The sequence below is a fragment of the Chironomus tepperi genome, unplaced genomic scaffold (genome assembly GCF_022539635.2).
Source record: "Chironomus tepperi strain 1889 unplaced genomic scaffold, CSIRO-AGI_Ctep_v1 contig_309, whole genome shotgun sequence".
Lineage (NCBI taxonomy): Eukaryota > Metazoa > Arthropoda > Insecta > Diptera > Chironomidae > Chironomus > Chironomus tepperi.
The window spans coordinates 1,969,826-1,997,513 of record NW_027226431.1 but is presented as its reverse complement, the minus strand read 5'-3'; the positions used below and the strand labels follow the sequence as shown (position 1 = coordinate 1,997,513).

At 33.1% G+C, this 27,688-nt stretch overlaps 1 protein-coding gene across 2 annotated transcripts in view; it reads right to left on the bottom strand.

The window, feature by feature from the left end:
* RhoGEF3 (Rho guanine nucleotide exchange factor 3) overlaps positions 1-27,688 on the bottom strand; it is a 191,979-nt gene that overhangs the window by 144,548 nt on the left and 19,743 nt on the right. For both annotated transcript variants that reach the window (XM_070642999.1, XM_070643000.1), the window contains exons 2-3: positions 6,068-6,481; positions 2,810-5,614 (exon numbers count right to left, since the gene is read on the bottom strand). In XM_070642999.1, coding sequence (XP_070499100.1) covers positions 2,810-5,614; positions 6,068-6,106 — 2,844 coding nt within the window. In that variant the 5' untranslated portion in view covers positions 6,107-6,481. The remainder of the gene's footprint in view (positions 1-2,809; positions 5,615-6,067; positions 6,482-27,688) is intronic.

Genomic DNA, 27,688 nt, shown 5'->3' with positions numbered 1-27,688 from the left:
TAAATTGCTTTTGTCGTCGTTCCGAGCAGCGAAAAAAATTAAAGATTAGAAAAAAGTGAAAAATGATTTCCTTGGTCGTGATGAAATTAATTTCTTTTTATTTAAAATGTCACGTCAAAAGAGATGTTTTGTTGCTATGTTGACGATAAGAACCAGGCATAATGCGAGATGATATTAAGAAGAGAATAAAAGGAAATGGTATGTATTCAATAAGCAATTGCCTACATACAAAACGAAGGAGTGATGTGAAAGTATTAAGTACAAGACAATGAGTTAACAGGGATTTAATTCTCATTTCCGCCCAGTAAACAATTTTTTGTATGGGAAAAACTTCTTTGCTGTAAATAAAGACTTAAATTATCTTCTTTTTTTTGTGCTGGCCTGTGAATGGGCTTGAAAGTTTAGGTATAATAACTTTGTTAAAGGGTATGGATTGCAAGATTATTTCCACTAGTTTGCATTTTGTAGATGGAAATTTGATGAGATTCAGTTGAGTCTAGTCAGTCGTCTGATTATTTTTCACATGTTTTGACATCATTCAATGTTTTGGGGCTTAAAAGTTATATAAATAGTATGCTAGAATGCCATCTCGTTCTTATCAAAGCATGCTAGAAATCAGATATGGGCAACCTATGTACCGCGGTACACTAGAGTGCCCCCCAATAACATGAACCGTACGCGTGTACGGTTTCGGTCGAGGTTTACTACCAAGGTGTGTCTAAAAAATAGATGGTTGCTCACCACTGCTCTAAGTCTATTGCGGATTTATTTTCAACTGATTTCCAAATTTCAAATTATTGACAAATTTCAAATCTGAAAAAACCGTTGGAAAATTTATTTTTTAACAAAAACTTCTTTGTGGATGGCAAGAGATCTTGGTGGTGATCTAGGAAGGGTGAAGAATTGTATGGAATTGGATGTATTAATGATAGTCCTTAATATCCTGATTTCGAAGAATAGAGCTGTGTTAAAATATTCACCTCTTAAGCTCGTCAATGGCCCCTTGTGTGCCCCAGCCAAGGAGTAAGTAAACCCAAACATCCATAATAATCAATGAATCGAGTCTCCATTGAACCATAAAAATTTACTTGATTTCATAATTTAAGAATCTACCCCTTATGCTCTGCATACAAAGACTAAATCACCACAAATACTTTCCACGCAATGCCATTCACAAGCACATACAGTCGATAACAAGACAAAATGCTTAAATTATTCAACAAAAACTTATATTTATCTTCATTGATGCTCAATACGGTATTGAATGAAATGTTTATTTAGCAGAAAAAAGAAATGCTTTGAAGATGTAAATGAAATCTTTAAATTAAGTCATTTATCCTTACCATAGCTACAAAATGAGATTCTCATTTACTATAAATTTCCTTGGATGAGAGTCATGAACTCATTAAGAGACTCTAACTGATTATCCTCATAGGCTTAATTGCACTCGTGCTTGCCACTTAATGAAAGATATAAAGATTCAGTCCATTTATCAACATTTAATCTTTCATATTTGTACTCTTAAATTATAATTAAGTAGTATGGACAAATGAACACGCTTTCAGCCCTCTGAGGAGATAATAAAAATGAAACATTCGGATATTGAGTTATATAAATATCATCATGTGTTTGTATCCGCTTCGTGGAATAGATTGTTTGATAATCAAATTCGCATTGGATATTAATTTAATTCTAATTATAATCAGATATTGGAGATTAGTTGTTTATGATCATAGAAATGATAATAAGTTTGGATATAGATTGCTTGCGGCTGGACATAGAGTCGTGCAAAATCAGCTTCAGGATCATTTCCTGGAGCTTTTTCTATTTCTACACCTAACGTTCTCCCTCCAACCGTTCCTTTTGGACACTTCCCTGAACAGTTATCATTCTTTGATGTTAATAATAAGACGGAACTCCTATGAGTGCTTTCATGTCTTAATGACAGGGCATTGGGTATCTCAGCGCTTGGTTTCTCAGTATTCCATTTGGTATTGGAGATTGGCAGACGGAAGTCAGAAATATAGTCAGCTTTAGGCGTCATTTGAGGGAGAGTCATGAAACATAATTGATCCTTACGGCTAGCAAAGAAAGTAAGGAATATCAGGAAATGGTTTATGAGACCAGCCAAAATTTGTCTGAATTCCTAATTGGTTGGAATTCAAGTTTTACCATCCATCAGCTACATCTCTCAGGTTCACTCACCATGTATCCCACCATGTGTCCCACAGATTCATGCCGTTTTCAAAAATTCTTGCCATAACAGTTTGCCTATAGATACTGTAAATGACGACTCAAATGTAATATGAAATCAACTGGAGTCAACTTTTCCACACAAAATCCGAGTCGACATTAAGCTCTACCCTATCCAAATGGTCAGATTCGTCAACCCACCAATAATTGACTAGATGCACCCACATACTTTCCTAAATTCTTTCTAAACTGTTCTAAACATAATTTGTGAATGACCCATTCTCAATTCTTATTCTTTAATAGTCATGATACTAGTTATTTCCATTTAAATGTTGTCTAAATACACAATGAATAGAAATAAATAAGCAGATAAATCTTCTGAAGGCTGTTAATGAAAGAAAAGCTTTCGGCCGAATGTTCTTTCTTTTTTTTATCAGACGACATTGATCCGTGAGGCATTTCTCGGTTGTTCCGTTTATGAAAAGAAGAAATGAAATGGAGAGTGGAATAGAATTGAGTCATGTACCAAGCCATTAACACAGAATCTCGACATAACAAGGAACTCTCTCTTTTTTATCACTGTAAAAAATAATAAGAAAATGGCAATTAAACTTACGGCAACTTTTTTGTCATTGTTATCCGTTGAAGATTTTTCCGGGAGCTTTGTATTATCAAGAAAAACCTCATCATCATCATACTCATCTACAATTGCGACTTTCGGTTGAGGATGTTGTTGTGGCTGTTCACTTTTAGTATTTATGTTTCGAGTATCATTTTCCATAGTCTTTGTCTGTACCGTAACTTTTTGTTCATGTTCAACAGCCGTTGCAGAATTTTTTATATCGATATTGGATGATGATGATGTTATCGTTGCGGTTCCATCATTTGTTAACAAGTTTTCAGTCCCTTGAGTCACTTTCAACAAATTCTCATTGTTGTCATTCGTTTGGTGGTTACGACTCGTCTCTTTTTGCTGCTTAACATGCTTTAAACTTGAACGTGTTGAGCTCTTTTTTGAGTCATTAGATGATATAGATGATTTGGGTACGGTTCCAGTCAAATGAGCTTTACTCATTCCTTTCGCATTGTTATCCGTATGCGTCATCATTTTATCACTAACACCACCTAATGTTGATGATTCTTTAATTGCTATCGTCATTTCATCTTCATTCGATGTTATGTAATAGCCAGTAATATGACTCTTATGACTCTCACATATTTCAATGACATTATTGTTATTGCGAATTGATTCAATGTCTAACCTTTTAGGATTTGCCTTTGGCACTTCATAAATAGATTGTGCCGTCAATTGAGCATTTATTAGAGTATTATTGGCATCATATGGAATGTTTTGATTACGACGTTTCACATTATTTACATGCTTAATGAAATCTTCGGCGTAGTGGATAGCTGTTGACTTTGGATCGGCATAAGCATAATCGACGATTTGCTGGGTACTAGAGTTATTGCCATGTTGAGATTTATTAGATCGTCCACTTCCTGTATTATTATTATTGTTATTATTATTATTATTATTATTATTATTATTATTATTCGATGTATTATAAATATTAGTATCATCAAAATCAGATGAAAAGTATGAAGAAGAGCAATCACAGTTCCGTAAATTACATTCGTACCGACACGTATCAGAGAAGCTGCATTTTTCATTTTCGAGACTGCACCGACGTCTACCGCATTCGTAATTAAACCGACAGCTTTCTGAACTACCGAAATACCGTTTATTCGCGTCACTCGAAAAGAGCGAATCACCGAGACTCGAATCGCTCATATCTTGTCGTATATGCGTTTCGTCACGATTATTATTATTATTATTGTGATTGCTCTGATTACTCTTTTGACTACTATTTTTACTATTATAAATTTTATTGAGTGAATTTTCACTTCTCAATGAATTCGATGAATCCGTCTTATAAATTGAATGAATTTGTTCCTTTGTTCGATTTGATTGCGTCTCATTGTTATTATTATTACTTGGTGGATATAAGTAATTGGGTCGAGTATAAAACTCATTTGCTTGCTGTTGTTCTTGTTGACGTTGTCTTTGGCCTTTTATTGAATCACTCGATGATGAGGATTTTGCTGTTATTTTTCCATCACCTGAAAAGCTTTTCTGTTGTTGTGAGGCAACACGAGCATAATGTTGAACTTGTTGTTGTTGTTGTTGATAAATTTGCTCTTCAAGTGGATTATAATCGAATGCTACAGGTGTAGTTTCCATTTTATAGATAGTTGGATTACTTGGATTATATGATTGAAAATGTAAAACCGTTTGACCTTGATTCTGTTGTTGGAAGAAGTCATAGATTGTGGCATTATTAATTTTCCTTACAACCTTTGCGTAACCTTCACTGCCTGATAATGAGTTTGTCATTAAGTTTTGCTTCTGATGAGTTTCTAAGCACTTATCGCAGCTTTGTGAGGTACACAAGACGTGTTTCTCTTGAGCCTCCTGTATACATATTTCACAATTTAAACAATTTCCATCATCAGACTGAGCATTCGTTGGTTTAACATGTAACGATGTTGCCGAAAGCGATGTTGTTTGCTTGTTTAGTGGTGGCAAAGCGGGTGGCATTTGGGGCTTTGGCGTCGGTTGATCGTGATAGAAAAATATCTCTTCATAGATATTCTCCTCGCTTTTGGACATGTAAGCTGGCTTTTCTTGCTTTTGTTTACTTGTGTTTTTCTTTAATCCTTCTTTTAGCAAATAATAATTGAAACTTCTTATGCCAATTTCACCTTTCAGGAATCGTTTGCCAATTTGAAATTTACTTAACTTTTTAATCGGTTCAGGAACTTCTTCTTGTGGTGTTGTTGATGAGTCACCAGTATAATCTGCCGCATTTTGCCGTTGAATTGGTTTTGCCTTTGTTCGTGGTTTTGTCTCATTTTGCTGAGGTTGCTGCGATTGCTGTTGTTGTTGTTTCGTATCAAATGTCACAGTAAAATCTAAGGAAGATCGTTTTAGAAATTTTTCACTCTTTGATTGTTTATCCCTGTTTTTATCACGCAAAAACCATGAAGACCTTTTTGGCTTCATTTGAGGCTTTGCATCCATATCATAACTTCTATCTAAACTAAATCCTTTTCGTCCTTTTAGTTTATATGACGAAATAATATTATCTAAGCTCTCTGAGCTACTCGTATTCTTACACAAATATTCAGCACTATGATTATTTGTTTGTGTTATCTTCTTTTTACGCTCCAAACGAAGAGAATAATGACTGGAATTCTCTTCCTTACTCTTAGATTTCTTTTTTCCAAACATCTTGAATTCTTCTGCTTCTGATGTTCCCGAATTGCGTCTTGATGGTAATGCTAAATGTCTTACATCCTCTGTGAATGCAGGGTCATTGGAATATCTATCACGAACTGAAGATGATGATCTTTCACTAAACTGTATTGTATTTTTAAGGATACAGAAAGAGAAAAGAGAAAGATAAGAATATAAATGAAATAATTTTCATGGAAATCTAATAAGATAGTCATTATTAAAGTGGATGTATGAAGCTTAAAAGTATTTTGCTCTTGGATAGTCAGTATTAGCTTTCTTTGTTGGATATTTACTTACTTTTAGAATAATTTTGCTTAAAACTATTGAATTTCTTTAAATATAACAATGAATTTCAATTTCATTGTTTACTCAGCTGAATAGTGCTGAATTCAGCACTTTTAAATCTTACAATACCGTTACAAAGCTGTATTGTCTTAAAAACAATAGATCTAAAAAATATCACAAAAAAATTGATTTAACTCTTAACAAAAAGTCATCCAATTAAAGCAACAAAGGGAAAAAGCTTACTGATATTAAGAAAATGAGCTTAAAAAGTAAAATTTATTTTTTCCTTACTTTGAATTTATTCTTTTTTCTGCTTCTTCCCGTTGCCATGTGATGAAAATCTCATTTGATTCAAGTAACGATGGAAGGGGATGAGAAGGAAAAAAAGAAAGTATAAGGGCAAAAGTTGACGATTATGATATTGGAAACGATGTTGATGTACTTCTTTTTTTGTTACCGTCGTTGTTAAAGGACACGACAAGGCAAGGATTGTAAAGGGATGAAGTAAAAGAAATAATAATACAAAATAAATAAAGGAATACGCTTTATAGTCGTGCGTTATATGATGCAATCAGTTAAAGGTGAAGTTCCTTCATGAACAACAATCTATAGAAATCTCATGTTGAATTCTTTTGTTAGACTTTGTCATCATCATTATCAACATCATGAGATGAATACATAAAAAGGGGGGAGATACCGAGAAATCTGCAATGAAAAAAAGAGAAAAGTAAACAATGTGATTAAATTAAGTTTAGAAAAAAAAGTTAAATTTTGTTATTTTTTAATGATATAAAAGAATAGTTTTAATTTATTTCTATTTTGTCCTTAATTAAAAGAAGTGTTGATAGTCCTCGAGTTGTCGAGGGACTTAAGAGCATTTTTGTCCCTGCGATCCGTGCTTGATTAACAAATAACTGACGGTATCTTGGAATTTAAACTTCTAACGGTTTTTTTTTATTTAAATTTCTAACGGCTTTTTGAAATACAAACTTCTAACTTATATTGGCAATTCTAAGTCCTAACGACTTTTTTGCAATTCAAATTCTTAACAAATCTTCGCTATTCAAATTCTTAGCAAAGAAAATTCAAACTTCTAACGGATTTGAAAAGTTCAAATTTATCGTTTTATAAATGTTTTGGAAATGGACTCAAAATTGCATGAAAAAGTAGTAAAAACTTTATTGGAAAATTAACGGTCAAATTGTTTTTTGAAATTTAACGGTTAAAAAAAATTCAAACATTTGACGAGGGGATTTTTGAGAAATTTTGTAAATAAGTTGAAAAATTTGAAGAAAAATCTTTAATTAGAGCATTTTGAGACAATTTTAATTTTCCTGATCAAGCGATAAGACAGTAACTCAATAAGACATAGCTAATGCTTTATATCCGAGCTCTCTACGATCTCTGGTTGTTGAGATCTTTCGCTTTACCCACCCAGCCAGCCACCCAGCCAATCAAAGTGAAATTAAAGCTTCATTTCCTCCAAAAAATCCGCTAAAAATCTTGTTTATGTCATTAACGTTCGTGTTTGCAATCAACTTTCAGGAACATGTATAGAATTAATCTTCGAACGTGAATAGCACCATTCATTTCAATCTGTTAAACATTTAATTAATAAATAAAGTCATTAAATGAATTAAACTTTTTTTCCTTCTATTTTGAAACTTGTTTGCTTCTTTTCATTGTTATTGTTTTGAAATTCTATTAGTGACTTGAGATAAAGGAACTGCAAATAGAAATTTTCATTTTCCATACTTTCTTCAAATGGATGCTCATTGAAAATTTATTTTTATTATAATACAGACATTTTCATATCAGTAAAGCAGAGTATGCTTTGCACTTTTGTGGCTATCAAGAAATGACGTAAAATAAATAAATATGTTGAGATATTTCAAGTACTTTTTTATGCTGTATTTTAAGAAATTCTCGAGACATTTGAATTGTATTTCCAAAATGTCCCACGCGATTTATCTAAATTTACATTTTGGTTGCATCGTTGAGACTTTACGGCTGTCAATTTTGTTACTTCATATTTAACCTTGGATGAACAAAAGTTTAGATTAAATTTAACTTTCCAAGTTGTTGAATAAAACACGAGTTTTTAAAGATAGGCAGATACAATTACAGTTGGAATTTTGCCAAACTTTATTTTTCATGCAAAGTCTAATGGCATTAACATGGAAAAATAATTTAGCGCCTCAAGAAGATGTTATGACGTCAGTCCGAGGTGTAATGAATTAAGAGCAAATTTTATTAAATTATGTTTCTCGACAGGTGAGCTTAGTGTTGAAGAAGCTGAAACAGAAGGTGTATAGTGTTTGAAGAACCCAGTCTAATGAGTTGGAGGCACTGAGACACTACACAATTTAGACATATAGTTTATAGTGGAATCTAAACTTTTTCCAGGACAGGGAGTGATTGAAGACAAAAATGCCAAAATCCGGGCCGGAAAGAAGCTAAGAAGACCAATAAACTGTTAGTTCCGGAATAATTGTAGCAATCCCATAAGGAATGGCGAAGAAATTGCCCGAAATCGGCACTAGACTGTATTGATTCTTGCCTGAGGTCGGACCATATCGAATCTGCCCAGGGGTCAGAGTCATGTTGATCTAGTCCCGGATTTTTGGGCATTTCTACATTGTGTGCTTTCTTGGAATTATCCAGCACAACCTTGAAGATAAACCCAGAACTCGAAGTCGAATTGTATTTTGTATGAAGTCAAGACGACTCAAGTAGACTTTTCCAAATAGAATTCGAGCCGATATTGAATCCTGGGTAAACCTCAACCTAAACAATGCTCACCATAAGTTTCATGACATTGTCAAAAATATTTGGTGGCACACAGATCACCCATCACTGTTTTAGACTCACAGTACAAAGTAAGAAGACAACAGTTTCAGTCCTTCGGATTGAATCACAGTCAAATTTCAGTGTTCTGGAGCAATTTCTGTCAAAAACTTAACATTTCATTAAATTTCTCTAAAGTCTAGCTTCAACCATCCATCCTATTTAAATACACCGAAATTCTACAGTCTATATATTTTCCTCTCAATTTGCCTCACTTCCTTTCCTCAACAATAAAACTTTCCGGCTTATGTTCTCAAAACTTTTAAGTTCTTTTTAGCTAATATGACTCAACATGCTTTCATGTCCGGAAGAAATTTTTGCAAACTAATCAAGTATTGATGAACTTAATTGATTTTCGATCAACAAAACATCAAAAGTACATGCTTAATAGTGTCTTTGAACTCTTCTTTAACTAATCGTTTAGCATCATCATCAGCATCAGCAGCATGCTGGTAAGTCAACCATAATAACCAGAAATTTGTCACCATAATGTAGTCAAATATTTATAGCTTTTAAGCATATGGGTCTCAAATGCAGACAAATTAAATCCCTAAGATAAATTGTCACTCTTATGGGTGCATTTATGGCAACAACAAAAAATACTCTACAGACTGATTCAGGCGTTATGAAAATTAAATGACAAGCATGCATGTTGATTTTTTCAAGCTTTAATATTTTATATGGCATATTACTGTTACTTCTGGAGTTGAAAGACACTTGTCAGTCATGTGAATTAAATGAAAAAAACATTTTCTTTTGTTGATGATATTCAGTGTGGATCTGTTGAGGACTTCAAGTCGTTGAATAATTCAAGTGAATAATAAAGAGAAAATTAAATTTAATAAAAATGGAATTGAATTCACTGGAAATTTGATTGTTTGAGGCAATTTTGAGCCAGGAGATGGTTTTTTGATGGTCAATTGAGAATTTTGTTTGGGATGGGACCTATATAAAATTAAGGAACTTCGCCCAAAAAGGCCAGAGCAGGTTTCACCTTAGATCCCAACTCTCCTTCTTCTCTCTTCTTCCTTCTTTCAAAAATTTTCCCTAAAATCATTAGATAGTTGAGGAATTATGTCCAAAACTAAGGCTGGGTCCATTGGATATACTCTTGCTGGTCGGTATACAGTCGTATAATAGCTGATGTTCATTAAATCATATTTGTTTTGTTATTTCATCAAAATGTTGTTTTAATGTTTGCATGACAATGGGTCCATTAATGTAATATACCTAGCTACAATGTGTCAGTAATGAATCTCACAAACAGAATTGTTGTTCATTCAGGAAGTCAATATCATCATCATTATGCCAATACTGTTTTCCTACTGTATGTCCCTTGGCACTTGGTATTGGCAATTGACAAAGGGCAGCCAGCGATAGAGCCAGTTTTAGACGTCAACTTAGAGAGGCCATGGATCACAGTTGATCTGTACGGTTAGCATAATTGAGATCCAGAGCTACGTAAGGACGTTTTGCAGCTAATGATTATTCAGCGTGTGAGGATTCGCCAGACCTCTACACTCAGTAGTACCTTCAGTTTATAGTTAGGTTCAGAACCTTTTGATGATGCTTTTATCAGTTTATTGTCTTTAGCCCACAAATATAGGCTTTAAGCAGCGTTTACACTGCAAATGATTCGAAAAAGGACAGGTAAAACAGTTCCTCCTGCCAAGTCTCGAACCCATGACCGCTTGCCCTGTATCACAATAATTAGATACCAAAGTACGAAACCATTCCTCTACAGACCCACCTCGACTCACAAATTTAAATCTACATAACCTCAAATAAAGGCGCTAAAGTATGCAAACACATCCAAATGTGCCATTCTCAACTCATTTTCTCACCCTTTTCTTCTTTTCACTTCCTAGACTTGTTTTTTTATTATTATTATTTTCATGCCAATTTTTATTTTTAGTACATATGATAAGTAAAGTCTCGAATGCATAAAGCAAGAAATAGAATGAAAAATAAATACATGTAGGAGAACATGAGAAGGAAGCCGAGTTGAAAGTTTGCAACAAACAGAGATAAGCAGGCAAAAAAATATTTCACCACAATAATATGTCCATATTTGCCTCTTTGTTTCATTTTACGGATATCAATGCGGATAAAATGTTTTTTTTTTTGGGTATGGAATGTGAATGTCTCGCCGATACCAGTACATATTGAGTATGAGATGACGATTTTTATGCATGAAAAATATCAGAAAATGGGAATCGAGCATCCCAAAAAAAAAGTATGTGATTTGCATTTGTTATTGAAGACATAAAAAAGCTCTTTTTTCTTGTTGCTTTAAAGCCTGCTTTTGCCTTAAAGTTCTTTCCATTATCTCGTTTCATTGCCATCGGGCTATACTGAAAATATGTTTGCATACGTAAATTTTTTTTCTGTTCTTCATGACAAAAAGAAGTGACTTTACAAACTTTTCAGCACATTTTCTCAATGGGAAAATACGTTTTTGTCCGCATTTTGTCTGTCCATCCGTCTGTCTGTTTATTCGTCTGTCTGTCCATCCGTCTGTCTGTTCGTCCATCTGTCTGTCTATCCGACTGTCTGTCTGTGCTTCCGTCTGTTTGTCCGTCTGTCTGTTTGTCGGTCTGTCTGTTTGTCCGTCTGTCTGTTCGACTGTCTGTCTGTCCATCCGTCTCTCTGTCCGTCTGTCTGTTCGTTCGTCTGTCTGTTCGTCTATCTATTTGTCCGTCTGTCTGTCCGTCTGTCTGTTTGTCCGTCTGTCTGTCCGACTTTCTTTCTGTCTATCCGACTGTTTATCCGTCCGCTCGTCTTTCTGTCCGACTCAACTACTGCTGCAGTTTAAGCTTTTTTGGTGCTGTTTTTTGCTTATTATGTGTGTTATGGTATAGCTTTCGTCGGTCACGAGTGGCCACATCTATACTAGTTTTTCTTTGTCTTCTGCTCACAATAATGATCAATATTGTCTTCTTCCTTACAGTACATTTGTGGGTGTTTTTGAAAAAAAAAAGCCTTCATCAAATTACATTTTTCCTCATTTGTTATGCCGAATGTCAAAAAGAATTTTTTTCTCATCTCGGTTTCTCTTATTTTGCCATCTCTGTGAGAGAGTATTGTGTACAAAGATGTTTAAAAGCTTTTACAAGTGAATGACTAAACGCTTTTGTTGTCGGTTCGATTAAGGAAATTGATTGAGATAGGCAATATCTTTCAATGAAATGAATGCTGAATACTTATTGGATATTTGAATTTCTAAAATTTAATCGTCACTTTTTTGCATCTTTAATGAATTTTGGTGAAGAAATTGATGCATATTTAATCTAGTTTTTGAGCAAAAATGTTAAGATCTTTATATTGTGCAAAAAATGAGGAAAGTTGAAGCAAAAGTTTTGCATTTTAAATGTATTTAGTGAAAAAAATGAAGCAAAAGATTCGCGTCATAAGTGTATTCAGTGAAAAAATTGAAGCAAAAGTTTTGCATCTTAAGTGTATTCAGTGAAAAATTGAGACAAAAGCTCTGCATCTTAAGTGTGTATTCAGTGACAAAATGAAGCAAAAGTTCTGCATCTTAAGTGTATTCAGTGAAAAAATTGAAGCAAAAGTTTCGCATCTTAAGTGTATTCAGTGAAAATATTGAAGCAAAAGCTTTTAAACTTAAGTGTATTCAGTGAAAAAAATGAAGCAAAAGCTCAGCATCTTAAGTGTATTCAGTGAAAAAATTGAAGCAAAAGCTCTCCATCTTAAGTGTATTCAGTGAAAAAATTGAGCAAAAGCTCTGCATCTTAAGAGTATTCAGTGAAAAAATTGAAGCAAAAATTTTGCATCTTAAGTGTATTCAGTGAAAAAATTGAGGCAAAAGCTCTGCATCTTGAGTGTATTCAGTGAAAAAATGATGCAAAAGCTCAGCATCTTAAGTGTGTTCAGTGAAAAAAATTGAGTCAAAAATTTTTGCATCTTAAGTGTATTCAGTGAAAAAATCGAAGGAAATTTTTGCATCCTAAGTGTATTCAGTGATAAAATTCTTAAGTGTATTCAGCAAAAACGTTGAAGCAAAAGTTCCTAGTATTTACATAATATCAAGTTTAGCATAAAATTCAAGCTATAATTTCAGCATATTTAATTTATTTAATGCATAAATTTAAGTTTTCTTCCAAATTAGATTAAATTTCAAAAACGACTATTCAAATTTAATCACTTCAAGTGTTCTTAACTCACAAACATAATAGTCTTAATCCAAAAATTTACTGATCCACTCATCCGAAACGGAGTCAAGCATCACTATTACTCTCTAAAAACGTGCTTAAAATACCATTTATTTTGTTTTATAGACGAAAAAAATATTTTTCCGTTTAATGCTTTTGTAAACAGTTTCTTAGAAAAAGAAAGAGAATATTTTCAGCATCATCAATGAAGGAAGGAACGAAAAGAGAAAGTTGTGGAAGAAATTTCGCTAAATTATGAGGAAAAAAATGTAACCCAAGGCGAATTTTTCATATTCGTAAAGAAATTATTAAAGAGGAAGGAATGTTAAGCGTGTAGTACTGCAGTGGTGGGCAACCTGTGAGTCGCGGGACACTCTCATAGAGTTTTTATTGGAAATGTTTTGAACCGTTGTTAGTTCCAGTCCGGCTCTCTATTTGGATCTCTTAGCGTTTGGCTTAAAGATGGCGGCTGGCTAGGTCGACGAATCGTGTATTAATCAGAGCCTTGTTTGACTTAGAGTTGCAAAACAGGCACCTGTCATAGGCAAAAAAGAAACAATTTCTTAATAATTTCCTACAAAACCATACAAATTATCAAGAAATTGTACGGTTTTTCCTGTGACAGGAGCCTGTTTTGCAACTCTTGTTTGACTCCACCCCATTATGTGGCTTGCATTTACGATCTAAACCGCGAAAAATTGAGGTTGGAACTTGGTGTGCCTAGGCTAAGTGCAGTCCGTGACTGCATATGTTGCGCATTCTCACGTCTTACGGAGTCCTGAATTAGGGTTTTCAGGGTCCCCGTTCCCGAGAATTAACGATTTTGGAACCCAAAATTCTCATTTTTGGAATCCCTATCCTGAACCCTACACAATGTATGGTTTCAATCGAGCCTAATCACAAACTGTGCCATAAAAAGTAAAAGGTTGCCCACCACTTGTGTAATTAAACAGGATGGTGTGGTTATGAGAACTTAAAGAGTCTATAATGGCATAAAGCATAAAGTTAATAATGTAATGACTCATGGAAGTTTTATAACTTACTCAAGTGGAAAATCTCTGCTTTTTCGTAGAAAGCAAATTAAAGTTTTGCGGATATGTCTCAATATTGAAGACTGTAAAATTTATTCTGCAGCATAAAAAAGGGTTGGGAATTCCAAGAAGAGAAACTGGCAATATTGGCAATAAAATAATAAAAATGCTTTCCGTCTTGACATTGAAAATCTTTTCAGTTCTCATTTCTCATTTGATTCCATTATGGATGTACAGAATACGAATGAAATGTATGTATGTGCCAAAAGCACATAAAATCTCATGGAAAGAAGAAAAAAAAATGAAAATGGAACAAAATTAGGCCCTGCGTGAAGCTTTATCTCCCTTGATATAAATATATACGTATATGTACATGGTGTGGAAAGGCTCGTCAAACATCCATTAAACTCGTCATCACGATTTAGCATTAATCGTGCTATGATACGGGGAGAGATGTTAAAAATACATCAAGGGCCAAAGTTTGGTATTAGCAATTTCTGTTTAGCTTATTATGTAAATATACAAACACTCCTGCCTGCACCTCACACTCCCAACGTGCTTTACTTGTTCACCTTGCTCAAGTGTAAGTAAATTTTAAATGAAAGTACCTAATCTAATATACTTTTTTTTGGGTGTGTACATCAAGGTGTACATATACTTTTCTCATCATTTTGTTATCTCATCTCTCATATTTTTAGCAGCATTTTCATATTTTCTCATAAAATAAAATTACTGTATACATTCATTTTTGCCTATACTAAATTCGCAGAATTCTACATTGTGTTGTTTTTGAACATTTATTATTTTTCAGTTCTGATATTCATAAATATTAGTATAAAAGAAGAAATGGATTAATGCTCGGTTGAATTATGTAAAGTCTAGTTTAAATTTACTTTATAAAAATGTGGATTTTTGCTGAATTCAGCTACATTGAACTGCTGAATTGAAGTTTGTAATTCTGAAATCAGCTTAATACTGCTTAACTCTAATAAATATAGCTGAATTTAGATTACTTTAGCTGAATATGGATTATTATAGCTGAATTAAAGTATTCTGTGTAAAATTCTGATAAATTAAGCTGAATTCAAATATTTTGTGCCAAATGTTGATAAATAGCGCTGGATTTTAGGTTAAATTAGGTTAAAAAAAATAGCCGAATTCAGTCAAAAACCGAAGAGTTGAAACAATCAGTGCTGAATTCAACTGAATAGTTTATATCATAGCAAAATAACTATAAATTAAGTTACGTACAGCTAAACAATGCTGAATTGAGATAAAAAGCATTGATCTAAGCGACTAAAAGCTCCATTTGGCAACTATTTGCAAACCACATGGAATTAATAATCGATTCGAAATCCGTTTTAACAACATATGGAATTCTTCTTTTTATTTGTGTTGCTCGACCGAATATTGGCAAGGCAAAGTGGAAATCTGCCGAAACGGCAACCTACAAAAGCCATTATTCAGCGAGCTTTCGCCGATTATATCTACATAGATGACATCTCAGATTTGCCAAGTTCAGCTGAATATTGCTGAATTAATCTTTACATCGCTGAATTAAGCTTAATAATGATTAATTTAACTAATTATTCCTAAGTTAAATTGTATTCAGCTAAGAAATGCTGAATTGAGAGAAAAAGTGCTGATTTCATCTGAGTTAATCCTGCTGAATGAAAGCTTTTCCATGCTGAGTTCAGCTGAATAACACTCAATTTAGCTGAATTTTTTCAAGCATACTTGAATTCAGCTAAATAAGTACAGAATTTCTGTAAATGATGTATGAAATAAATTTGAAAAGAGTTCCATTTCAATGAGAATATCTACAGCTCTCCGAAATTTTATCAATGCTTAGATTTTTCTTAGAAATTTATTTTATAAACTCTTTCATGCGAAACTATCACGAAAGCCCCAAATTCAATAATATTATACATATAACATCATCATCACGTTACTTCAGATAATGTGCCATTTTCAAACAAAATTCTGCTTACTCATGTTGAATGCTACATTCATACTTGAAGCTCTTTTGAGGGTAAATAATGTTATTGCTTACAAGCTAACCAAACCATTCACATTATTCAACAGCCAGTGGATGAGAATGGGTAATACTTCCATATAGAACAGGTTTTGTACTTTTTAGTGCTGCTTCTTGTCTTTCTCTTTTTTTTTGAAAATTCAATTTCACTTAATTGAATCTAATGACGCCTATGGGCTCATTTTATGACTTGTTTGAGCGGAATGTCTCCCGTGTAATCATAAATGTAACAACAAAATAGAAAATTAGAAGTGTTTGGTACATATCGGGTAGCTGTCAATTTCTCTCCCATTTACATAGTCATCAAGAACGAATAGCACTTTTCCACCATTTTACATTTCATCTATCTATCTCTAGTGCTCATGCTGTCATATTCATTTGCTTACATTTATTGCTACATCAAAATACAACAATAAAGACACATACAATGTTCTGGGGGAATAAGAAAATTGAAGCACTTTTTGGGTTTTTTGGGAGCTTTTTGGATAGAAAGTTTTTTTGTGACGAAAATAGATGTGATATTTGAAAATTATGTAATTTGTGGATATAGTAAAAAAATGATGACGTACAACCGTAGATAAACAAGGCAGAGCATCAACACAAGTAACTAGGAGAAGTAGCCGTTTTGGCCAGGAACAGAAACCTGTTAAAAAGCTTTATTAACGCCCATGATTCACAATGGATGAAGAGGAACTAATCAACATCATCCAACATGAAAAATAAGATCCAGTAACTCTAAATTACAATAAATTTGAACATTAAAAGATTTTATCATAAAACGGATTTTAAAAATTTGAATTTTCTAACAGTTGCTAACAATTTAAATTTATAGAAAGCAACGCTTTAAAAATTTACCTGTATATTTTTTTGCGTATTTAATAAAAAATTGATTAATTAACGTGCATAGATATGGTTTTGCGCTTCCAGACCAATCGACACCAAAAAAACTCGATAGCACAAGGCTAATGCTGCAAACTAGATCTTTCTACGAGGTCTGGTTGCCGAGATCTCGTTACTTATCCAGCCAGCTATCCAATTAACCGAACAAATTGTGTTATTTTCATTAATCACTTTTATTTCAAAAATCAATAAAACTAACGAAAATTTGAATGATTTGCGTCAGAAATTTGCAGGACAAAAAATCTCCCATCATATCCATAACAATACCAATCCATCCCCAAATTGCCATCATAGAAGTTATATAGGAGGTAAAAATGACGAACGAAAGGAATCTTTGGAATTTTTTTAAGGACATATCAAAGCTGTGAATTCAGTTCCGTACAGAAAATTGATGTCTGTTCTACGGGATGCCTTTCGTCAATCAAACAATTTATGTTGGCAATATTGTGAGCATTTATGATTTCATCAAATATTTACAACATTCTTTTGCATATTTGCACGCAGATAGATGTAGATTGGATATATTCTGAAATTCAATAGCTTAAGCCATTTCTTGTTTTATTTTTATTTCGTAAGCAAAGTTTTCTGATTTCAAGATTTTATTCTACAAATGTTGTCTTATTTGAACTCTGCAGTGTACTTCTGTCTTTCGTAAGTTTATTGCGATAGTTGAAAAGGATAATAAACTCGTTCCATTATTCACTGGACTTCTATTCAGTCTCTTTTTTTAGTAATAAGTGCAATTCGCACATCAAAACTCTTTTATAGGATAAATAGAAAGAAAAAGACCTTCAAATGTACTTCTGTGATATTAAGCATGCAAGATGTGTCAGTGCTCTAGGATTTAAAGACGAAATCTACTTTAGAAAAATAGTATATGGAAGAGATTCTTTTGAAAATCTATAAGTTAAGACATTGAGAGGTATTACTTACAATATTCTGCTGCAATCACTGTAAATGCAGCTTTACTATAGCTTAAATTACGATATATTGCATAATCTGATCTGTAAATGATTCTAAATGAATAAAATTACTTCAATTTAATTTGTAAACAATGAAGTGCTGAATTCAGTTGGATCGTGCTGAATTGATAAAAATTCAAATTTTAATCCGTTATTAATTGACCAATTTTCAATTCAATTTCCTTTCTAATCAATAAAATTGTAATAAATCTTCCAATCCTTAAAACATTAAAAATTCTTAAATTTTCCAATAAATCAAACAATGTTTGATGTGGTTTTACAATAAATTTTTCAGAACTGAACTTGAAATTTATTTGATGAAATAATTTCACAATCTAGTATTCAAAGCAAAATTTTGCGGTTTAAATCACAAAACAGATATTTCACTTTAATCAAAATAATTGATTGAAAGCCGTTTATTAAATAACTTTGGGCTGTGGAATTAGTTCTAGTTCTTTCGTAAAAAAGCAGATGTTATGAAATACACAAGCTGTTATCATCACTTTAATAAAGCTAATTAATTTACGGTTTTCAAGCTTAATCTCTTTAAATCCCTCAATTTAATTTTGTTGGAATCAGTACTTCTATGAATGTGTGCAAAACTCCATGAATTCCTCGAAACATTCTGTTTGCGAATGTGATATTTAAGATTCTTAGAATTAAGAGAGCAAGCAACCGCAACATTCGACATAGAATTCGTGTGGTTTGGTAAGCAAATATCTTAAATTTCATTGATTTTAAACAAAATTCAGCATTTGTAACGACAAAAATTTGAATTTTGTAATTCAGCTCAATTCAGCACAATTCAGCGTAGTTTTGTTTTGTTTACATTTGCAAATTAAATTTCAAAAAGATTAAAATTCTTCAATTTCCTGTGCATTATTCTTTCCATTACAAAACAGATTAAGCAGCACAATAGAATCCATCAAAAGTATTAACTTCATAGCTTTCAAAAACGCTTTCTATAGAGTATCACAATAACTATTCATATTCAATTCTCAATTCAACCTACATTTCATAATCCAGTATCAAGCAATATTGCATTATCCCGAAACCTTGACATATTTCCATTTTCTTCGCAGTATTTTACAGGAAAATTGAAAAAAAAAGTATCATTTAAGCATGGAAAGCTGAAGCAGAAGTAAATGTAAAAAGACCTAAATACATACAGTTTTTGAAGGCACAAAAAAAAGATAAAAAGCAATGGGATTTCAGCAGTAAATATATGCTGCTGCCGACTACAGCTTTCGAGTTATTATGTGATTGAAATGAAATTCAACATGAAATCCTTTTTTTTTACATCACGTATCTTATAAGCCAGTCCTCGAAATTTCTCATCTTTTTGAAATTGTTCTATTGTGCTTGAACATAAAACATGGTGAAATCAAATGACACAAGAATAAGTCAAATTATATTAGATTACTTTTCGAAGTGAAAGATCTATCGAGATATAAAAAACGAATCAAATTTTTTGATTTGATATTTTTTTCTTATTGTTTTTCTATTTGATGAAAAACTTTTTTGATTGGCAATCAGAGAAGTTCGATGAAATATGATCCAGAAAATCAAGTCTGTAAGTCAATAATTTATAATGAAATTTTTACAGTAAAAAAAAACGAAAATAAAGCTATGAAACTATTGGCATAACGTTCATAAATTTAATTACAGTCTGGATGACAGATGGCCTTTGAATCAATAATTTAGTATTCGAGGAGAAAATATGGTTAAAATGGAAGTAAAGTAAAGAATTTTATAGCACAATGAACAATAAAAAAATTGCAAAAAGTCCTAGTTCTTATCGAATGACTTAAGCGCATTTTTGGTTCTTTAACGGATTTTGCCAATTCAAAATTTCTAACAGTTATGAAAAATTTGAAAATTTTCTTTAAAAAATTGTCGCATTTGCAGCCAAGTTCAGGACAAACTGTTTTCTAAGCTGACCTTTTGTCCAAAAACCCGCTTAAAAATCCAATTTACCCCCCAAGCCAATACGAAAATTTTACAGACGACCAGACAATGATGATGAATATTTCTCCCTATTGAATGTAAATTGCAAAAAGTACATTCTTCCTAATCGTATCTCTTCATTAGCATTTAAGCATGCTTATGGTCTATGATGAACAAATTGCAATTAATTTTCAATTTATGGAAATATTGGAACTAAAAGAAAATGTTTAGTAAATGGAAGAGTTGATTTTGATGAACAATAATGTGCTTTTTCTTTGCCAATATCCAATTTCGGAAATGATGCATACTATAGGGGTAGATTATTGAATGCTGTATTCAATTTTTGGTAATAGGAGTGATCAGGATGCTTTATGCTTAGTTTGACTGGCATATTTTGAAGAATGCCTATCTATCCCGAGCGATACAAGGGTCTGTCCACGGAGTTTTATAGGTAGCCTTGAATGGAAGTCACCTACATCATTCTAGAACAGTGATGGGCAACCTGTGTGCCGCGTCACACTAGTGTGTTGCCAAAAATTTTTGGAAATGCCATGAACTGTATGTCGTGTGTGGAATTTCGATCGAGGCTTACCATCAAGATGTGCTGCGAAAAATGAAAGGTTGTTCACCATAGCTCTAGATTATGACTATAGTGAGCCTCTGGAAGCTAATCATATCGTGTAAACCTGCAGTTCCCGCCATAACCGAACATCTTGCATAACTCACGACAATTCCTTGCTTTAGTCTATTCAAATTTAAATGACTATAATCCATGTAGCCCGTAAGCTATTTGTAATAAATCATGTAAGTATCTTAATACATAAATACAAGTCTGTAATCCCACCCTAAAACTAAAATTCCTCTAAATTCTAAAAATGTCTGACTGTTATTGATTTTCAGTTAAATCAAACAATATCGTTTTTCCAAGAAATTCTGCTTATCCAGTACGAATGCTGTTCGAAAAACGGAATTTATACGGGAAATTGAGCTTTTTGCTAAATTTAAAACACAAAACTTTGTATTGAAAATCGCTTACTATAAGAGCTTCCCACACATTTAACGAGCAAAATACAATCCCTTTTTCATGTGCTGAGAACAATGGACTATGAATCTTTGCAATTACCAGGAATAAAGGATTTATTGCTTTTCTTTACACTACGTGAATTAACAAAAATGTGTGGGTGCTTGTGGATGTCTTCATACATATGTGACGTACATTGAGAAAAGGTTTCCCGAAGTTTCAGTCTCGACAAATTTTAGAGGAAAATTCCCGAAACTTCCCGGAACTTACCGAGTCTTCCCGAGACTTACCGAGTCTTTCCGATACTTCCCGGAACTAACCGAGTCTTATCGAGAATAACCGAGTCTTTCCGGAACTTCCCGGAACTAACCGAGTCTTACCGAGTCTTCTCGAGAATTACCGAAACTTCCCGAGAGTTCCCAGGTGGCATTTGGAACCGTTACATCGGGCTCGTGGATTCAAAGCTCTCCCTCCTTCCTAATTCCTAGCCATTGAACATCATTTACAAACCATCCCCAAAACAACAATCCCCAAAAATAGAATTCCTTCACAATCCCAAACAGTATCCCAAGTCAACTACACATTAAAGTCACACACGAAAATTAAGGAACTAATTTATGGGCACAAAGAAGCACAGCAATTACTTTTATGTGTTAAAAAAAAGTTTAATTTCATTATAATTATAAATTAAAACGGACACAAAGGATTTTTAAACTTTTTCCTCTTCTGATTTTTCATTTTATTTAATTCACAATTGCCGTTGGCCATGAAAGTAATTCGTAATTCGTATGAGTGCAAAACGAGAGAGAGAGAGGAAAAAGGCACTGGAATGATAAAACATAAAACTCATAAAATTTATGTAAGGACATTCCGTTTAATGCTGGCGAACATCCGTGAAAGGAGGAACGTTTTAGCACACATACTCAAAATCATTTCCCGAGCGACACTAGGTGCAGTAATTCGTCAACTCTGACAACAGGGACAGCGACTGCAACTTTTTGAAGGATTTGTGACTATTGTCTGGAAGATCCCCGAGCCAACTGAAGAATTTGGTCCACAAAGGAGGAAATGAGGGTTGACTCCAACTCATTAGCTCCTCCCCACCTCGATTTACCCCAGGGCAGGAAGATTGAAGTTCTTTAGATGGATTGCGAAAGTTCAAACAAAAACCCGTAGCAAAAACCTGGTCGAATATGCTGAGATAGAGGTTTGATTCCCAACCAGAATTTACCCCAGTGCGGGTTCTTTTGTATGGAGCGGAAAATTTGAAACGAAAAACAAGCAAAAGTCTTAGAAAATTGAAAAATATTGCCATTTTGTTGTTGGATTGGCCCCAAACGAACCCTTCCTCCCTGGATACCGGCTCTGGTCATAGGAATGGAACTAGGAGTCCGAAAATGACCGATAATCGGGATTTGACGGTAATGGATATTTACCGGTGATTACCGGTAACGGCCGGTATGGATATCCGTCATTCGAACCTCTAAATGGAACCTATTCACATGTCCAACAAACTGTACTTTCAACTCTAGATTCCATAACTATTATGTAAAATCATTCCTTCATTACTGCTGCTGCTCGGTCTTTTGTACTGAAGCTATAACCACATTACATCCCCATAGTCATTGTGACAAGCGCCAACGCAATGCACAAACAATCGCAGCTTCATAGCGTAATTCTATTGTTTTTTGGATCTGACAGTTGTTTAGCCAGAACCAAAAAAATTTAATTAAAAATTCATTTGTTGATACAGCACAGAAGATTGGGACAAGAACATTGCATTGAACCTAAATTATGGCATATTTGCTGTAAAAATATTGTTTTTTGATCTTCCTTGAGAAAGGAGAACAGCACAAAAAAAAGAAGTAAATAAATAATAAAAAATATTAATCCAATTATGTACAGATATGCCACCCCTAATGGCTTAAAATGAGAATCGACGTGTGGGCGATGAGGATAAAAATAAACAAAATTATTGGAATGAGCATATCCAATTCTAATGACGATGATGTTCTTAATGTTACCATGTGGCACCCAAAATTAGGCAGTATAAATATTATAATTAATGACATAATATTTTTGTCGATGATTGATCACTTAATGTATTATGTATCCAATTTTTTATGATCGTAACGCATATTAAGTACACAAAAATTGATTGTTATGCCTCAAAATTGAATTAAGCATGAAAACAATAATTTCTTATCATTTTTTAATGTCATTATGTTCATGTATGGCAGGGGTGGGAAAGCTTTTTTGTGTCATGGCACAAATCGGCTCTAAAAAGTGATCCATGACACAGCTCAGTCAAGAAAGTGATCCACTGCACAAAAAATCAAGCAGAAATGTCCTTTCAATGGGATATCATTAGAAGTGCAGCAATAAGAGGCTTACAGAACAATATATAACTTATATATGGCACTTTGTCACACAGTCAAGCGAAGTCAAACAAGCCCGATAGCTCAGAGGTAGGATCATCCGCCCTGAATTCATAGGTCGTGGGTTCGAGTCCCACTCTGGATCCGTTATTCGAAATTGTACTTTTTTTTCTCTCAATTTACCAAAAAGGCAACTCTAGAGTTTGACACATCAGCGTGCCTTGTCACACAGGTTGTCCACCACTGATGCATACAGTCAGTCAATCATTTATTGAATCGTCATTTCACCCACTCGAGTGTCAGTTGATTAGTCATTTTTAGTCGCTCAGTATTTAGTGAGTCATTTGTTAATTTATCATGCACACAGCTGTCGATGAAATTTGAAAGTCATTCTTATCCAATTATGCTTTTGTCAGGGATTTCGTTTATTTGGTCAGTCAACCCTTTAATTGCTTTTTAATTTGATGATTCAGAAAGTTGTCGTTTTGAGATTTTGGTTGAATTCCTTAGTGAGGTAGTGGTTTAATTTGTTCAGGAATTGTATGGTTACTACTTAAACTCGCACAAGCAACGCAAATGAAGAAGGCTCTGCTGCGGAGCTTTTAAGGCTACGGTTAATTTCTATTATTGACACCAAATGGAAGCCGACAATGCTTGGCATGGACTATGGGTGCTAAACTGAGGCGACATTCATTTGATGCTAATAAAAGAAGTTTGACAGAGCCTTAAAAGCTCCGTGGTGGAGCATTTTTAATTTGTGTCGCTCGGGTCAGCACTCATGGATTTGAGATCAGGTTAGAAATCCTTGTAAATTATCAAAAATATCATAACCTCAAAAAAGTAGTCAACAACAAAATAGAGCGGAATAAACAATAATTATCAAGGATATTTCTCCGAATATATACACGAGTCCAGTAAAATTCATCATTCAACAGTCATTCAATCAAATTATGACTTGAACAAAACAAAAGTTTCGTAAACATTACTAAGTATTCAGCACCACACTCCACAATCAATTCTGACCGTCATTTTGGTGAAAATGAACATTTTTCTCATTCAATTTACGTTTTTCCTTTGTCTTCTTTTGTGCCACAAATTGAATCAATTTAAATTGATCGACGTACTTCCCACACCCACTCATCCAGATATCAACTTGGTTCTTTAGTTTGTGACAGAAAAACAGAAAGACATTAAGTAACATCAGTTGCCTTGAAAATGGTTAAATCAGTGGTGGACAACCTTGAAATTTGATAGTAAGCCTCAACCAAAACCTTACACGGTGTACGGTTCATGGTAAACTAATGTGTCGCAGCACTCAGGTTGCCCAGCACTGCTTTGAAATGAGTGAAATTTCCTTAACAAAATTAATGACTCGTAAAAAATTCAAAAGACAGAAGTCGTATTCCCTATTGTGGAGTGATTTCACATAATTATTAAGTTCATCATTCAAGACTTTATACAAAATAATTCCTCAAAATTCTTCATATTTTTGAAATATTTTTTAATTAATTTTTCACCATCATTATGATTGTAATTATTTTAATGGAATCCAATCGACTCGATGAGTAGCATGAGTTACATCTTAATTAATAATATACTTTGATAAGGCATAAAGGGTACGCAAAAGAAATCAATATTCTGAGAAAAAAAATTGGAAAATGTTATTTAATACAGAGAAAAGTCTTTGGCAAACAACGAATCCATAAACGAGCTTTTTTCTCTCTTTTTGGGCTTTTAAGGTACTTAATTTGATGATAAAAGAAATGTGATGTAATTAATGAGTTGGTGTGCTTTGAAATTTTGAAGCTAAATTAATGTTGAACATTAAAGGAGAATTTATGTAACGGCTTTGTGATTTTTAAATGTGTGAAGTGAAGTTGGCTTTGTTGAAAAAGTTCAAATAAATTTTGTAACGGAAAAACTAAAATTTTGAGTCAAAAAAGTCGTTAAAATTTTGAATTTTGAAATCTTGGAACTTAAAGTTGGCTACAGATAAAAATTCAAATTTTAAAAGTCCGTTACTTTCATGAATTTCTCATTTTCATCGGTCATTAAATTTTCAAATTTTCTCAAAAAGTTTTGAATTTACAAATTCGCTAAAAATTTCAAACTTTAAAGCTTGAAGTTGGTTACAAATCGAAATTCAAATTTAAAAAGTCCGTTACTTTCATCATTTTCTCAAAACAAATCAATTTCCGACAAAATCATCTCCATAATTTTTAATAAACATTTCTGACAGCTCAAAAACATTTATAGACATCAACTGGATTCAAAAGACTCAAAATATTGTCAAATTTTTATTTATTTTTCAGATCTTTTGTTCTCTTTTTGATTACAAAAGGAAAAATTCCTAGAACGAATTACGCCCTAAAATCACTTTTGCGAACAATAGAGACATTTTCCAATATTTTTTCATAAGCGTCTGCATTTACTTTTTTTTGTTCTTTCAATTTCCACTTTATCATAACTTAAATGAATTGTAAAAATGAGAAAATTTCTCTCTCATCTGAAACTTATTCTTAAGCTTAAGCATATTGGTGTTGGATAAACTTTTGACAGCTATTCGTTCTGTTTATAATGAAATTCTAGAAAATAACCTCCGGGCAACAAAAAAATTGTTTTTAAAATTATTATTATTTATATTAATCTTTATAAGGCAATCACACGACTGAATGAAATGGAAAAGAAAAAGTCGTGATAATGAAAATATTATTACAGGCTAGTGCCTTTTTACTGAAAAATGTTGATGACAGCAACAATATTTGATGTAGTAGGTACTTTACAGATGGATGGGAAAAAGTAAGAAGGCGTGAAAATATTTTGATAGGAATAAAAAAAATATATATCTAAAAAGTTGAAAATTGGGGTATAAATATCCGACAGTCGTAAGCTATTAGGGGCCGTTCACTTATTACGTAACGTTAAAAATCTGGCTACCCTCCTCCCTTCCGTTAAAAACCCACTTCCTTCTAATTCCCCAAGAGCGTTACGTCATCAGTGAACGACCCCATATGGATATCTGGAATATGCCAGAGAAAATCGTTATTTTTGGATATTTTAAATCAGTGGTGGACAACCTTTTATTTTTCATCATTTTATTTGGTGGTTAGCCTCGACTAAAACCGTACATTTCATAAGGTTCACGACATTTCCAAATAAATTTGCCAAAACATTAAAGTGCCGCGGCACAAAGGTTGCCCATAACTGTTACTTTTTCAAATTTTGTTTATCATTTCCGTTTGGATTTGATACTGAAAGCATAGCTTCATCTGTAGGAATTGTTCCACTTTTATTAGAAGATGATGAATTTTTGGATTGACCTTGACTTCCAGATTTTACATTTTTTGAATGTTCATGTTGTTGGGAAAGTCTTTTATTTGCTTCAGCTTGATTGGTCTTGGTATTACTCCTCATAGCACGAGCAATGTGTTCATTTGAACTCATTTTTAATGATTCTAAAATTTTTTTGACAATTTAAACTTAAATATTTGTGAAAATAATTGAAAACTTACTAAATTGTTAGTTTTTGGTGTTTATTTTTATGAGTTTGAACTACTTATGTCCTGGATTGCTGATTTTGTAAGTAAAACTTTGTTAAATTTGATTTTAACTATTTAATAATTAAAATTTAAAAAATTTAGAAAATGTGGATTGAGTTTTAAAAATGAGCAATCATTTTAATGAGCAACCCGAGCAGTGCATAGTCAGATTTCTTATCAGCTCTAGAAGCAAAAGCTCAGCGAAAAATGTACAAATGTCAAATTCTGAGAATTCCATTGTTCATTTTTAATATCCAATCATATCTCGGTTTATGTCATGTAATACTCGGTTCTTAATATTTACTTGAAATGTCTCTTACCAGAATATAGCGCATACTCATATAACATAGTTATAAATAAATATGTTTACACCCAGCTCAACGTGCGGATAGAGAATTTGTACAAGCTATTTGTAACCTAGGTTCCACAAAGAAACATGGTTTCAGTAAGTAAGGAAGTAAGTATGTTTACACTCATACAATAAATACATTTTGATTCCATATTCTGATATTTCACACTTTATTATTATCTCAATAACAACGTTTATATAAAGTGTTAGTGATTAATATGTAGATAATGTAATAATAGTCAGTATGAAATGTATCCGAACAGAACAATAAGTTTGCTAGGGCATCGCTCTTTCGTTGAGTTAATCCAAGAGTCAAGATCCAAAGTCGAGTAAAATTTTGTACGAAATTGAGCCAACTTTCCATACAAAATCCGAGTCGACTTTGAACTCTGGTTATAGCAAGATGCGCTGACAGTACCGAGACACATCATTGTGTCACTTGGGATCTTTTGCAGTATTTGAATAACATAATTTGATACTTAAAAACAAAATATGGACAATTTTATATTTCCGTCATTTTTACAACTCTTCTAAAAAGTAGCATTCCTGTATGCGGTTTTCAGAAAATCACAAAACGACAATATTAGAGCCAAAATTCAAATTTTCAAATCGGCACTGTTGGAACCGGTGTTTCACATTTCATGAAGACAGTAAATGTACATGGTAAGCCAAAGAATTCATGGAAATAAGCTGTCGATAAAGTATCACAATTGGAATTGGTAATTGGCAAG